Source organism: Scleropages formosus, chromosome 16 (genome assembly GCF_900964775.1).
Source record: "Scleropages formosus chromosome 16, fSclFor1.1, whole genome shotgun sequence".
Classification (NCBI taxonomy): Eukaryota; Metazoa; Chordata; class Actinopteri; order Osteoglossiformes; family Osteoglossidae; genus Scleropages; species Scleropages formosus.
The window spans coordinates 6,970,265-6,986,600 of record NC_041821.1 but is presented as its reverse complement, the minus strand read 5'-3'; the positions used below and the strand labels follow the sequence as shown (position 1 = coordinate 6,986,600).

Below are 16,336 nucleotides of genomic sequence, written 5' to 3'. Positions count from 1 at the left end.
TTTCAGCTCCATTACAGTCCTACGGGACCACCGTGGTATATGCGCTCAGTCGTTAAGTGGCGCATGACTGTATTTACCGATTTAACTGACTTTCTCCAAAACACACAAAGTAATTTCATAATTTACATATTTATACATATTTTTCACTGTATAAATTCTGAGCAAGCTCCATAGTCAAGGGAACTATAGAAAAGGGACAGCTGGTGGTGTGGGGGGTGCTGGATCATTCGATTACAATTTGGTGGCTCTTACTACTACACCACCTGCTGCTCCCTATTTCGTACAGTACCATTAGCACAACTCTGACCGGGTGACCTGTACTGAAGCAAACAAGGTACATGATCAAAAGCGGCAGCTCTCATGGCTCCAGGATCGAGAGCCGTTTTTCAGGCCGAGAAAGGAGAACACGCAGCTCGGTCCCCCGTCGGTAGACTGGGATCACTGTAGGAAAAATGCCGGCATGCGTTCCGCTCGGCCTCGCTACAGTACCTCTGCTGCTCGCTTCCAGCAGCGAGAGACACACGACTTCTTCCAAAGAGGACGCGCCCTCCTGTGGGGCAGCCGGGCGACTGAACCACAGAACGGACTCCAGAAGAGCACAAGAAAAGGCATGATTTTGACTGAGTGATACTGAGGTCGACAGCTCTGATGTGGAAAACGCTGATGCTCCAGGTCATTTCAACTCGCGATGTTCTAAAACCATTTCTGAAGGTTTTTACAATGCAGATGAGAGCACCTGCGTGCAACACATCTTCGTGCAAGTACCTTCTACAAGCATCCTGTTGCATTCAACCTTCTTGTCAGTGGAACAAGTCTCTCTGCTCCTTGCAGAATGAGACATGACCGGCACTTTAACAATTTCTGTTTCCAACCCAAAACCACCCAAATTCAGGTCCAGACAAATGACCCCACGTGAGACCACACACCTCATAAAGACTCTTCGTTGATCAACATCGGAGGTCAGAGTTTGAAACGGTTCAGTCTACCCGATTCGGAACAAACCAGTCCAAGTTCTGCTGCACGTCACTACAGCATAGTTTGCAAGGAGTTCACTCAGGGGATGGGGTGGTTTGGTGTGGGGGAAGGGCTGAGGGGTATTTTAGGATGGGAGCTATGCCTGGTATCCAGCGCTACGGAAACATCATCCGTCACCGCCATCCCCTGCTCGGTCCGCCGAGACAGGAATCCCCTTGCACAACAAGGACTGCCTGGTAAAACCAGCTGGGAAACACCCTCCTCGCACACGGCCTCCAAACATCAGTGGATCCAGCTGATGGATGAAAAATACTCATCTGTTCACTGCAATGTATTACAACCCTGTATTCACAGAATTTGTGCATTTGTGTTGTTGACTACAGGGGACTTAATGGGGGGAGAAGACCAGCAAAATGTCCTTTGGGACAAAGGCAAAGCTGAGTGAAACCATGGTTTACTTGATAGAAGTCAACAAAATTCAATAAGACAATAACTTCTCATAACATAACATCCTTCTCAGCGTCTCTCCCGTAGCTACAAGCTCCCCGGCCGCCCACATTTCTGAAGATAAGCTTCTTACATCCTGCTGCGGCTAAAAATTCAACCATGCTTCTGAGGGCCAGATCGTGCGGACTACTGAGCGGCCCCTGAAAACCCGATCACGTGAGGGACGCTCAACGACCCGCTGAACAGGACCCTGCAGCAAGGCAGCTGACCGCAGGTTAAACTTGAGTCAGTGCGGTATGACCTCAGCCACAATCTCCGTACGACTCGTAGGTCAACACGGTTTACCAGACAACTACAGTGCGAGCGAAACAGTCTTAGAATAGCCTTTAGTGAGCCAAAGTTGAAAAAATTACTCTGAAGGAAACAGTTTTCCTTTCATTATCTATCATCTTCCATTCAGTGCAATAAATATTACAGCGTATTGAGCAAAAAGTCTAGGCAAACACCTTTGGTGGGAAAGATCAACTGTCATTATAAAATACATATTGACGGAGTTCATGATTGAAGATGAGGGAGCCAGTGACATTACAGTCTGTGTGAAAGCATGAGCAGTGCCTACTACAAAAAACACCCTTGCAGCTGTCAGCTAAAAGAAAAAAAAAAAGTTTTATATGTAATTGTTACAGTGACTATTCAAAGTTATGGAAAAAACCAAAAACTCAAAACAGCTTCACAAAAAATACAAAGTTTTCTGGATAATGATGAATGTGATCAACAGACTACACTAAAAATACTTCATTTAGCTGACACTTTTCTCCAAAGCGACTTACAATGTTAAACTGCTTGCAGTTACACTTTTATACAGCTGGGTAATTTTACTGGAGCAATTTTAGGATAAGCACCTTGCTCAAGGGTATTACAGCTGGAGGTGTGACTCAAACTTGTGAGCTTTGGGTCCAAAGGTAGCAGCTCTATCCACTACCAGTGGCCCCCTTTGGGACTATGGGAATAAATGCACATCAGTGCAAAAAAAAAAAAAGTTTGTCTTGAGGGATTTAGGATGCAGAAAAATAAACCTTCATGTTTAGCTGACGCCAAACCAATGACTTCAACACCTTCCATAGTGAACCAACCCAGATCTGCTCTGGTCTCCTAGAAGCCACCCCGCTCCTCAAGAGTTACTCCTAAGATTTTGTGAGTGTGAAAGAGTCCATTGCTGTCAAAATCTCCACAGAGGCTGTGGTTAGCGCTTATCTCAAGCACTTTACACATATAATCAAGCAGAACTCCACCCTGAATACAAGTGCGGACAAGAATCGCGAGGCCAGACGGCAGGGCCAATTGCCACGTCACCGCAGCCATTTCCACTATTGTTACTCTCAAACTACCTAGCAGACAGTAACAAGTCTACACATTATGCACTTCAACAGCTAGGTGTTTTACTAGAGCTATGCAGAAAAGTACCGTTAAGTAACGGCTACAAAAGAATGGCATTTACTGGCACTTGCTCCACCTCCCATACCAAGCTGACTGGTTTGCAGTATCCTTTGAGAATATTCAAAACAATTGCCTTGACTGAAAAGGTTAAAACAAGAGGAACATTTAACCATGTACATTTCATAACAAATCACATTTTCTTCAGCATCTGTTCCAAGGTGCTATATTATCATAATGACATTTTCTGGAGAACAAAAAGAAAAAAAACTGCTGGGAAACAGTCAACACAACGTTGAGCTGTTCTTTGTCCTCCTTAACATGTTTGTTATACAGTATGACAGTGATGTAATATTTGACTCACAACAATGCAAGTCATACAGTAATTTGGGCTCCTCCCTTCCCCCAAAAACCCCATCTCCAAGTGTGAGGCGAAGGGGAAAGAGCTTACTGACAAAACAAAGACTTATGCACTTAAAGCCAAGCATTACTGGTTTTAAACTTTGCTCCATGACAAAATGGTTTCATTCAACAAAAAGCGGTGGCTCATGCAAAACCGTAGGGTAGGATTCAGTACTGATATTTGCCAGTCTCCTAGTGCTGAAAGTTGAGAACCAAGACACCAACTATTATGGTTAAAGCATCTTAAATTCTGCAACGTTACGCTTCGGCCTGGGAAAATCTTATATTAGCCAGTAAAAAGAGAATAAACACAAAGAACCAATGCGGTAAAGGAGCCCTCCCCTTGTATCTGCAAGGGACCAAAGCGCAGCCCTAAAAGCCTCTGTGCTTTTCTCATCCACAGATACGAAGTCCTTGAGATTATTTTTATGACGTACAGCAGGGTGCAAAGAGGAGGAGGAAGCAGGCTGTCCTATATTTACACTTAGCCAAAAAGGCAACAGTAAAACAGGTATATCCAGTGTGGTAAAATACTATGTGGTTACTGCTTCTCTACAGCACCCGGCCACATTGACCTCTTCCGAGCAGTACCATCATTTATTTCCAGCAAGTATGCCACACACTATGCGTGTTAGCAGTTTGAAGCTTGGCCTTAACATCAAGCACCAACACCGAAAACCAAACATGTCCCCAAAGCATTCTGGGAAAACAGAACTGGCTCAAGTAGAAGCACAGCTATAAAACAGCACAGCACACAGAGAACAGAACACGCCCTTCTGGTGACTAATAGAATAACCTTCCACCCTAATATCTGTCAAGGCTTCCTTTAAAAACATCAAAAAGCTTGGTTGGCGCACACACAGAGCAAGCCCTCACTAAACAAGGGAAAGTAAAACGATCTTGTCTGATGTGTTTGCGTTGTGGTGGGCTGACATGAGACTGAGAATGGGTGTGGGACCCTCGACGGAAAAGAACATGAGCTTGGAGAAACCCAAAACAAGTAGATTAAAGCAGAAAGCATGGCAGCAAGGACCTCCTAAAGAAAGGAACTTCATTCACACTGTTCCAGGCCAACAAAGGGAAGGTTGTTGGTCTCCATGCTTTAAAGTGCCCACTAAAGTCACAGTCCTCTGTCCCATGAAAAATGAGGCAGCGTCCAGCTGGGTAAAACAAAGCTAAATAATCCATTATGCATTCATAAGAAGTCAAACAGTAAATCAATATTTCTTCGTAAGTCCTTGGAAGCACTGGAACACCCTTACGAAGCTTACCGCTTACAAAAGTGAATCACGCAGAACCTGAACAAAGGAAACCCCTATAATATCATGACGCAAGAGTCTCCGGGGTGAAAAACAGAATCCGTTTCGACACGGTGAAGTTTCATACTCGGCAAAGTGCGGCTAATGCGACAGCTGTTCAGAGCGACGCAGAGCAAGACAGCTGAATGGGGAATGACACAAGCGGGTGCCAAAATTGACTGGCGTGGAACGTCTTAGTCACGGCGATGTGGATGACCCGAGTCCGATTATGAAACTTGGCGGGCTGAACTCCGAGACAATGCACTTCTCTAGGTGATTTTATCAGTCTGGAAACAGGATTTGAACGTGTTACCTTAGAAAAATACACCATTGCACTACTCACGAATGCAAAAGCTATTAAGGGGAATCCCATCCCAAAGGTCTGGTAATCATCTAATAACGAAATGGCTAACGAGTGGTGATTATATTACAGAATCCTGGATTTTCCCCAAAATTTCACCGTCATGTCATCAAGGTGTCTCGATCCGTTTCTCAGGTCCAACCGCAACAAACGTCATTGAACCAATAGACTCGTCGAAACTGAAAACAATGTAATATTTTGAACAAGATGACTATGACTGGTCCCAATACACAACCAGCGTGAGCATGAAGAGCGAGGAAGACAAAGTTGAAGTCCTCACTCAGAGGGAGCAAATCATGCCCGGTGAGCCGTGTGTGTGGAAAGCATAAGGAGCGACAGAGCACAAACTGATCAAACCTTGGTGTATTTCCCTTTTAAAAATGAAGAGCTTCATGCAACTTTGGATAAAGGCATCTGCCAAATACATGAACGTAAAACGTACTGCAAGGCCGTGATCCAAGCCCCTTGGCAAGTGTGAAGATGCATAACTCAGCAGTTACTCTCTGAGCTGAATGGTAATTATGCACAACTAGATGTTTCCTACAGTCCACACTTTGAATGACCTCTGAAGTACCACGAAAGGTCAGGGAGGTCCATGCAAACTGGTCCCCCCTCCACCCCAACTGTTTAGAGAGTGAGTATGAACAGCGATGGGCGTTCACTGGCATCTGTGTGAAACAAGTGTTTATTTTCACAACTGTGACCATCTGACACTTTGTCAGAGTTTGAGGGAACTTGCCCGGGCTGCTCGCCGTCCAAACTTTGCAAGAGCGGCCCGTTCCTAAATCCTTCCTGCAGGAACATTATGACCTTTCCAGCCCGAATCCCTTCTTCACCTTTCAGCCCACCTCTTCCTCCCACGAGGACCTCATATCTGTATTTGCCGCACAACTTTTTCCAGTGCCGACAGCACGGATCCTCAAAGGCAAATGCATTACATCACGTTCACCCAGTTTCCCCATCCATAAAGAAGGCCCCTTCCAGAGGACTGCCCCGCGCCCCCGATCTGTGGAAACTGGCCACATAGCAGCAGGTGCGTTGTGTGCGAATGTAAAAAGAGGATTAGTCCGGATCACGGTGGACGGATTATTGCGTGCGTATACACGTTTTGCTTGACAAAACTGAAACTATACAGAAATTGAAAAAGATTTAGAAATCCGATACATTTGCCCCAAAAAAAACTTGCACTAATTTGAATACTAAGCTAGCTAAAGCAATTTAACCCTTTACATTTAGATTTATTCATATAGCTGATGCTTTTCTCTAAAGCGACTTACAATGTTAAGGTTACAATTACCACAAACCTAGTTATTTACCTTTTCATACAGCAGGGCAATGTTTTACTGGAGAAACTTAAGGATAAGTACCTTGCTCAAAAGCACTACAGCCAGAGGCAGGAAATCAAACCTGCGACCTTTAGATCCAAAGGCAGCAGCAGCTCTAACCACTACGCTACCAGCTGTCCTGACATTTATTCAGCTAAGCAATTTTTATTGCAGCAAAAAATTACTTTGATCAAGGGTACTATAGTAGCAGTAGGGATTCAAACCCGGGACGCCGACCGCAAGGTGACGGCTGCCGCCATCGACCCACCTGCTCCATCCGTTTATTCCTCGAGCCGCCCGTGACCCTCCGCGTCTTAATTTTCACAGGACCGAACGACAGCTTAAGGAAAGTTTTAACTGGCGGTTTGCGAGGACACGATCGCCGCACTCCAGAAGTACCTTCCACAACAGAAAGTCGTTTCGCAACGGTACGCGGAGCCGTGACGGACCCTTTCTTCCGAAGAAACTTCGAAGGCGTACGCGTTACCTCGTCGTATCGCATTCGAGCGATGCGATACAAATCGAGAACGTTTCCGTTTCGCGGGGAGTGCGGCACAAGAGCCCTTTCCGCGAACGGCGAGCGTTCAGTCGGCTCAACCTTAGCCCGCCCGCTACCCGTCCCAGCTAACAGGAAGTCAACCATGTCGCAGACCGAGGCAAACAAACCAACGGAACGATTAACCAAACACTGGGCAACTCCGAGTCTCCCGGCAGTTTTGCTTTTATTCCCGCACTGGGGGGGGGATATTTTTGCATTGCCTCATGCATCTAAAAATGTGAGTTTAATGAAAGTTTGCCATATAATTTGACGGAAAGCACGCTCGCAATTACGACGGAGCGCTCGCCAGGCCAAACCACGATACGGAGCACGTTGGCTGCCAGCACAGCGGAACATGGCGTGCGTTTGTTTTTAGCCGAGCGAATACGCCGAGCCAAAAGCATAAAGCAGCCATTTTAACTTCTTCTCCATCGGCCGTCCAGCAGGAAAACCTCTGGAAACTTGACCTCCGCGGAGGAGAGGGCCGATCATTTTCTGCAGGGTAAACAAGGCCAGCGAACTCGTATGAATGCGAGGGGCGAACGTGGAACAAACTCCTAGCAGGGTTGGAAAAATACGTATCCGAGGTCGAGTAAACCGGGGGTCATATTCCCTCCTCGTACGCCACTGCTTCCGAGCGCAAGAAAAGAACCGTTCTGAGGGGGAAAAGCTCATTACCATGGATAAAGCGCAAAGTGATTTGAATTTGGGTACTTCAGTCAAACGACTTAAATTAGTTGAAAAGGGTATTAAAGGCATTAGCTAAAAATTAAATTTATAAAATTTGTAATAAACGTCGAGATTTACAAGTATAACATTTCCTTCCCTTCCCATGACATTTGTAGAGCTTTACTCTGCCCTGGTTATTAGATTTGTAGTGTAATTAGTAAAAACTATTTTTATGAGGGTTGAAATAAGGGCCTACATTAATCACTGAAAACTAATAAGGGAAAGGGCTGCGGCATCATTTTAAAACATGTTTCCAATGCACAAAACAGATCCCTCCTTGTCAGTCATCCGGGTGTTTATCTCTACCGTCACGGAGATCTCGAGATCTTCTACGGGTCACTTTATCTTCAGTGGAAAAAACAAAGCAGCAGGAACTGATAAACATGATGAGAACTGTTTTGAACAGGATTTTCACCTGCTCTCATTTCCTGTCCACAATTAAAGAAAAACTGATTATTGCTATTTTTAATAAAAAAAAATCTTGGAAAAATACATATATTTTAAATTAGCTAGATATTATGGAAAGATACAAAAAAAAAAAAAAAAAAAAAAAAGACATTTCTGAAGGTCAGAATATAAAACATGACATTGTCTTCTCTCGTTCTTTATACTCCCTGTAGGACAGGAGCAGACAAGTGCTGTTATATATGGCTTTATTGCAAACTGCAGCCTGTGGTCAGGTGTGCCTGCAGTAAACGAGGCGTATAATCTGGAGTGCACTGAATTTCTCTTATTAAAAAATTCACAACCTAATAAACACTTACGCAACCTACAACTCGGCATGATTAAGCGAGCAAATCAGCAGAGGGATTTTAAATTTGCAATCACACGTCTCATTCTTGCATTTTACATCAGGTAACAGAGAAACGATTTCAGCATTTAAAATTAGGTACCGGAGGAGAGAAATCACGCCTGTGCACGACCATCATGTCCCTTCTTTTGGCAGAGCGCCCAGGGTTCGCTCTTCGCTCTGCCAGCCCAAGGACGCTCGGTCCCCTCGGCAGGGCCGCTCTTCTGTCCGGCGGGACCTTTAACATCCGTTAACGACAGAGCAGGATGGAAAACAGATAGAGGGTCGTCGTGGCGCCAGCAGCGGAGGGGACCAGAGCAGGACCAGGCGTCGACTTGGAACGAAATTTCGAGGGAAGAGAAACCTGCAGCACTCAAACTAGAAGTCACTAGTGTGCTGTCTAGACATGTACAACACCAGCGGCGTTCCTGTACAGCATCTTCCATTCACAAACCTGCAAAAATCACTGTAAAGGCCTCACTTCGGTTCCCTTTACCGCATGGCACGGATTCACCTCTCCGAGTGCATCATTACGGTAGCAATATAACTTCATACAAGCGCACTCATAAAAATTAACCCGGTTTATATCGGAAGACAGAAGTTCGAATCCTACCTCCAACTCTAGCGGCCTCGAGCAAGGTACTAATGCTAAAAATTGCTCCAGTAAAATTACCCAGGTGTACAAATGGGTAAGTAGTTGAAGGTAGAATAACACTAAGTGGAGGAAAGCATGAGCGATATGAATAAATGTAAGAGCTTGGCACATAATATATTTCGATATGCAAATCCACCTCGCTTGCACAGCAACACCAAACGGTGATCCCGGGTAGACTGTGCACCAAGCAGCTGACAACTGCTAAAGCAGACAAATATGAAAGCGGTAAAGATGGTGCTGTAAGGGACACCATTTAAAGAGCAGTCTTGGGGCAGGAGGGGTAGAGAAGGTAGTGTGGACACCTGCCCTGTCTTTGTGGATCCAGTAGAACATCTGGGTGTGCGTTTTTCTCTCTCTCTCGGAAAGCGAAGGGTGCTGGGAAGTCATGGGGTGCCGGGAAGTCATGGGGTGCCAACGAAGCACATCTCGCTATATGCCCTTGGGCGAAAGGGACGGGGACATGCGTTGCCACACCACGGAGAGTCTGATGCGTAGGGGGCACCTCCCAGGCAAGAGGAACCCAACGGGGCCCCGTCATGGTACACACAAATCACACACACAATGCCCAAAACATCCGCTTGCCTTTTAGAATATGTACAGGAAGCAAATACTTATGTGGGCTTGCTATGAATAGATCCAGCTTTTGAGTAAACAATGAACAAGAAGCCTGTATGAAATCTTGGGGGGGAAAAGAAAAAAAAAAAAACGTGGATGGAGGCTACGCAGAGAGGGGCCACGCAGGACGGAACCCGACTGCACCGAAACGCTGCCAGCCGATTGTGCCCCGACACAGAGCGAGGACGAGTTCCAAAACAAACACAGCTTCTCCTTCCAAACTACTCGCAAATAAAGCGTTCCCCACCCAGCACGGAGAAAGCCGTAACGACAGCGTGTGCGTAGAAATCCTGCCGCAAAGGTCACTAATAAAAGGGGCCGTTACCGAAAGGAATGTCCGATCCGCTTACGCTAATCGCGCTGCGCAGAAACGGGCCGAGCCGGCCACATCGCACCTCGCAAGGTCACCGTTTCCCCTCCGACGGTGCCACAATCGCAGGAAGTGCATCCAATTCCCGCTGAGAGCCAAACTGGACTGGAAGAGAGTTAAAAAAAAAAAAAAATTAAAAAAATAAAAAAAAAATTAATGAAAACAGCACGCTCTTCAACGGACACTCTTCGCCTCATCCTGTTGTCACCTAGATAAGGGGGACCAGCCCCGGAAGGATGTATGGAAGGCCTCAAAACTGCTTGAATGCCTGTCAAAAAAAAAACCCACTTATTTTAAATTAAATATATTATTATCCTTCCTGCCCAGTGGAGTTGTGTCCCATCCAGGGTGTACACTGTCTCACACCCCATGTCCCACTGAAGTTTCTGGGTCACCGTCACCTTGCATGAGACTGATAACAGATGGGTGTTACCCTCCCAGTGTTTACGGTGTCTGTGATTTTTAAGCCATTTAAGCAATAAAACATTATCTGAAAAGTCACCAGAACACAAGCATTTCCCATGTCATTAATCCACGATGGGAAGCTCCGCATACCTGTGTCCGTTGGCATTGCCGTCGCCATGGTTACGACCAAGCGCCACTGCCTGGTCCTCATACTAAGAGAACAGCCCCCGTGGACAAGGATGTAAATGCCAGCGAGCCTGCAATGTGGGGCAAAGTCTAGCCAGGCGACGAGCTTGGGTTCAAAGACCCGGCAGGTGGAGCAGGAACTCGGGGATCGCGTGAACCTGCCCGGACCCAGAACCGCCACATGACCACAACAGGGAGGTTCTTCAGCGGCACACCAAGGGTGCGCAAACCACCAAGGACACTTCCAGAGAGCACATCACAAACACGTGTGTATCAGATGTTTATCCCCCCCCCACCTTTGGAGCATGTCACCCGGCCAAACTGCGCGCATCGTCTGCTACTCGTATCATGTATCACGGACTATTTGTATACTGTCACCAGGCCCTCAAGATCAGACATACAAAGACGGCGCTGTATTGTCACCTGTGCCGCATGTGATCTGCAAACACACTCGAAGCCCTTTGACCTCCAGTAAAACTAGGTGTGCGCTTGTGTACATTCATGCCTCCGCGCCAGAACTCGCTCAGCACTTTTCGAAGTCCGCACCTCTGCTCGAACGGACGGCAGAAACGCGAACAGCTCGTGCCCGTTAACCTGCTTCCCATCGCATCGGGCCGCATTTTTCAGAGCGACGCAAAAGTTGGCGAAAAACACCGCAATCGACCGAGCTTCACGGTGCAAGCGGGGCCGCGGAGTCGGTACGCAAAACCTTCGACTCCGACGCCAGTAACCCAATAATTGCCTCCAACTCCATGACTCAGACTCCACGGCACTGCCCAAAAGGTGCACGTCATTTTGGGGGTCAACCTATCCGGCGAACATATGCCTAACCCTATATAAGACTTGATTTTTCAGGGTCGACTGATATGCTGGCATATATGGTACATTTAGTCGGAGTCGGTGCATTTTTACCGTCTCCGACTCCAGTAACCCAATAATTGCTTCCGACTCCGACTCCACTTCTCCACATCACTGCATGGAAGGCGAGCTTCTGCGCTATTTGAGGGACAAATCACGACCAAGTCGAGCGAGAAGCCCTGGACACCGCCACCAAACACACTGGTATCGCACCAGTCCTGAACAACAAAGCCCAGGAAATTCCACTGGGGCTGTAAACTCGCTCGCTTTTCGGTGGCATCGGTGCGGGCGAGTTGTATAAATTTAGTAGCACGTGGTAAAACCAAAACGCTCGTAGAGGTACAATTATAGTGTTTTAACAATTCAGATTTAGTGTTCCACGGTTATAAATAATGTTTGGTTAACAAATGAGAGCAATAAATCCTACATCAATATATACAGCGCCGTCTTGGTTCAGAGGGGGATCACTTACATAACAACGAGTCTAATATTAAAGATTTATTTAATCGCTATGGAGAAATTTCATTAAAATGACCATTTCAAGTAGTAATACGAGGGGCCCCGCTATACAATCTAACGTTAATATGGACCAAACAAGTGGACTTTAAGCAACAGGTCACATAGCAGGGTTACTTTCTCCATAAGGTGGAAAATATTGTTAATGGGGTGTCTTCTATTATCAATCAGTGCCCAAAAATCTGGAAATTTAAAAACACATTTCCAAAGCTTTTGTCCAACATACTAGATGATTCCTGCAGGGAAAAATGATATTCCGGACGCTGTACATACTGTCTATTATATCGAGAGTACAGAACACATGGAGCACCTTGCTGTCTAAGGTATTTACTGGTACGGTATCCTCTTCAAATACATTTGTAAATGAAAACTCGTTTTAAACTTTCCATTTCCAGTTAAAAATACATCCCTCTGAGGCTCCAGAAACTCATCCGCTGGGTTAAGGCGTCTTATATTGAAATACGCTCCATTAATGGTGACCGCATCTGCAAAACGACATGCAGCAGGGCACCGGACAGCAGGGACCACCTGTCCCTCAAAGCAGGACGACATAAAGGACACCTTTGAAGGGCAGCTCTGATATTTGCCTTTTCACATCATTATTCTAGTGGCAACAAAAGAAAGTTGTTAGATGAACCAAAAATGGTTGCGGGAAGAGCACAAGCAGAGTGTGTGGAGAAGGTGCCACCCGACAGGGCAGGTTTCGCTAGCCGGACCCCTGACCTCAGCGACCACTGGCGACAGCTCAGGGCAGAGATGCTCTTGCGTGGCTGTGTGGTCAACCAGCAATTAAATCATCACACAAGTTTGGATATGCTGAAACTTGTACAGGCACAGTGTAAATAAATTAGTATTTAAAAAAATTAAAAAAAAAAAAAAACACATACACACTCATACAAATAGCATAAAATTCTGCAGGTCTGATTCCTCTCCAAAAGCTGACAGCAGCCTGACGGACACCGAACGCAAGGGAGAACGATGGAAGCCCCCCCCCCACCCCACACACACACACACACACACACACACACACACACACACACACACACACACACACCTGTGAAGAAACTATCTGCACATGTTTGTTCCTCCAAACACCAGCAACTCCCAAAAATGGCCTGCAGAAAGGGGGCTGGTTTCAATCACAGGAACATTTATTTTTAGCCAATTCCACGTTGACCAAACTGGTTTAAAATAGCGAAACGGTAATCTATATGTATACACCGAATCGTTCGTGCAGAACGGACCACTGGAGTAATGGATCGAGCCCCAAACGTGGCGATCGATGACCTGAAACCGGACTACTCGGCGCCGCTTCTTGGCACGTGTGCGAAGACAGGTTTCGGTGATCAGGCAGCGCACATGTGTCTCAACACCCCAAGTTTTGTAAAACCTACTCATCAAGAAAGTGGAATGTCCCGATCAGTAGGTTTTACTAAACCCATCGTAAGTTGAAAATGCATTTAATACACACCTCTGTGTGGCAGACCGAGAGATGCGGATCGCTGTGGATAGCTTGCCCGGGGGAGGGGGAAAAAAAAAAAAAAAAAAAAAAAAAAAAGAATTTGAAGTACAGTTCCTACTGAATGTCTATCGCCAGCTCACCATTGTAAAGTCGAAAAAAAATTGTAAGTCGAATCATTGTACATCAGGCACCACCTGTATGATATAGATACACACACGCAGATGTTTGTGTATGTTGCTATGTTACTGTAGCGGTTGAGCAGAGGAGAAGAGGGACCAACACAGTGCTCTAAAGACCCCAACGTCCTCTAAGAAACCCCTCCGAGAGACACTAGACACTGTCACATCCATAATTCTCACACCAGACATCCTAATGTGGGAATATTGATGAGGTGTGATGATTCCCAACTCCTATTCCTGATCACACCATGTTTGGGGTGGCGGGGGGGGGGTCAAAAACAATTGTTTGAAATTTAATACCACCTACAATTCCAACTCATTCACTTAAAATGTTCCTCTTGTCTCCCAACAGCAGGCTTTACCATTCAAATTGGGACTAGAAGCCTACGACGTGGTCCTGATGACTATATCAGCAATGATACATAGTCATTTATCGTCTCAGTAGTAGTAATCCTGTGGTATAGTGGTTAAGGAGAGTAGTCATCAGACAGTTGTGGTTTTCAGTCTCTGTTGGGGCCCCTGTGATTGGACCTGTAAGTGGGGCACCTAAGAAAGACTTTTTGTTAAGAAACTACACACAAGGGAAGGCTTAAACCTAATGCTAATATACCGTGGAATCCTTTAAACTTTACATCATCGGTTACATTCACACTTATGTATTCAGCGGACACTTTTCTCCAGGGAATTCCAATGAACTCTACGTAGTGTTATGAGCCCACACACCTTATTCACCGCGGTGACTTACACTGCTAGACACACCCCTTACAATGGGTCACTCATTCATACATCAGTGGAACACACTCTCTGTCACTCGCACACTATTGGGGAACCTGAACAGCATGCCTTTGGAGTGTGGGAGGAAACCAGAGCACCCGGAGGAAACCCACGCAGATACGGGGAGAACATGCAAACTCCACACAGACTGAGTGGGGGTTGAACCCATGTGCTGGGAGACAGCAGCGCTACTTGCTGTGTCACCCTTACAACACACAATGGCAGACAACCAGCTTTACAGTGATTTACCCCTTACACAGCAGGATATTATCACTATGAATTCAAGTAAAGGTAAGAACCATGATCAGGCGACAACACCTGACAGGAGGAAGGGTTCCAAGCAGGATGCTTCGGACAGCAAGGTGATACCACTAACCGCTACACCACCTGCTGGCCTGCATCTTCAGAGCAGCAACGCAAGTCGGTGTGAAAGTTCTGAACCACCCAGGCAGGGGTCAAGGTGGGGGGGGGGGAGGGGGTGTGCACCAAGGGGTTAAAGTGAGGAGGAGACAGTAGAACAGAGTGAGTGACATCTCACACACTGTGACTGTTCAGACTCATGGCACGTCTTCTCGTGGTACGGTGGTGTGAACCTGCCTACAGCGCCGCTCTCCACGCGTGTCACACACACGAACGAACACATGTGACATGATTTACACAGCCGAACCGGCTAGGCTAGTAGGCTAGTAGTGTGTCACGGAGGGAACTTGCAGCTGACTGACTGTGTGTGGAGCAGATCAGATGCCAAGATTAAAACTTAAGTAACGAAGCAGGAGCACGTGACTGTTGTCGCGCTCGACACAAAACTGCAACGTTGTAACAACAAGTTTGTTCAAAACGCATATGCCGCGCGCTTTCTCAAACGTGCTGGGCCACCTACTACTCACGCGCTCCGTCCGTGTACTTAAGAATAACAAACGAGGAGGAGGATGAGGAGGAGGCTCACGTTTGGTGGCGCTGATCAGGTTCTTGCCGTCCTTGTACAGCTCTTTGATGAACCTGTTGGTCCTCTCGAGCTCCGCCTCGTGCGCTCTGATGCGCTCCCTGAACGACGGGCTGTCCAGGTAACACTCGCTGAACTCCAGCGGCTGCAGCACCATGGCTTCGGCTTCGGCTCCGGCTCCGGGTCCGAGGCAGAATCCGGCTCCGAATCGAATGGACCGACTCGGTTTAAAACTAGTTTTTAATCACCTTACTTTATAAAGGTGACCAGTGTATCCACACGTACCAGTGAGGGTTTGGTAACTAATAACTTTTATTTAAAAAATAAAATAAAAACAAAAATAAAAAAAAGGGTGCAGTTTGCTGACCGGGGAGCAGCGCCCATTCGAGGTGCGGAGCTCCGCCCGTGTGTTTAAATGTACAACGGAGCCGCAGGCTGAGAGCGGCGCTGCGCCGCAAGTGCAGGCAACAGACGCCCTCCTATTGGCTAAGATAATATGTCAATCTTCTGCTGAGGCCGCCCACATAGCCACGTTACTGCAACACTCTGCCACAAGTACAGAGATGAAGAATACGGTAATTGGTTGCACATTCACGTCAATCTTCTTTAGGGCGGTTCATTTGGGCTACTTTACGACCCGCCCCCGTGACAAAGCGAGGCCTCACCTGCTCCCTATTGGCTGCAATTACGTGTCGCTCTTCTCCAGAAACCGCCCACTTTTGTCGATACTGCTTGACGTGGTTTATTACAGTATATTTATTTACTGTTATGCTTTTAAGGCCTTTTAAACGTATACTCATCATGTAGTTTATTTAGCAGTATTTTCACACCGATACAACACAATAAGATGCATTTTGGTGTGTATGTGTCTTCTGCAAGTACCGACACTACTTTGTTCTTTCATACTAGTGCATCATGTTCTTTATTTAGAAACACTTTTGCTTATGCAATACAGAAATAACTATTTCTGTGCTACAAACGTTCCATTTTATTGCTTCTGTCCGGGAATCGGGTTCCTGAAGGGATTACTGTACTATACGGTTGTCGGGAGGTTCAGGTCCGGAACTAACACAA

At 46.4% G+C, this 16,336-nt stretch overlaps 1 protein-coding gene across 1 annotated transcript in view; it reads right to left on the bottom strand.

Annotated features, from left to right (window-relative positions):
* arhgap10 (Rho GTPase activating protein 10) overlaps positions 1–15,655 on the bottom strand; it is a 46,370-nt gene extending 30,715 nt beyond the window's left edge. The window contains exon 1 of the mRNA XM_018736023.2: positions 15,266–15,655. Coding sequence (XP_018591539.2) covers positions 15,266–15,419 — 154 coding nt within the window. The 5' untranslated portion in view covers positions 15,420–15,655. The remainder of the gene's footprint in view (positions 1–15,265) is intronic.
* Between the last annotated feature and the right edge of the window lie 681 nt (positions 15,656–16,336).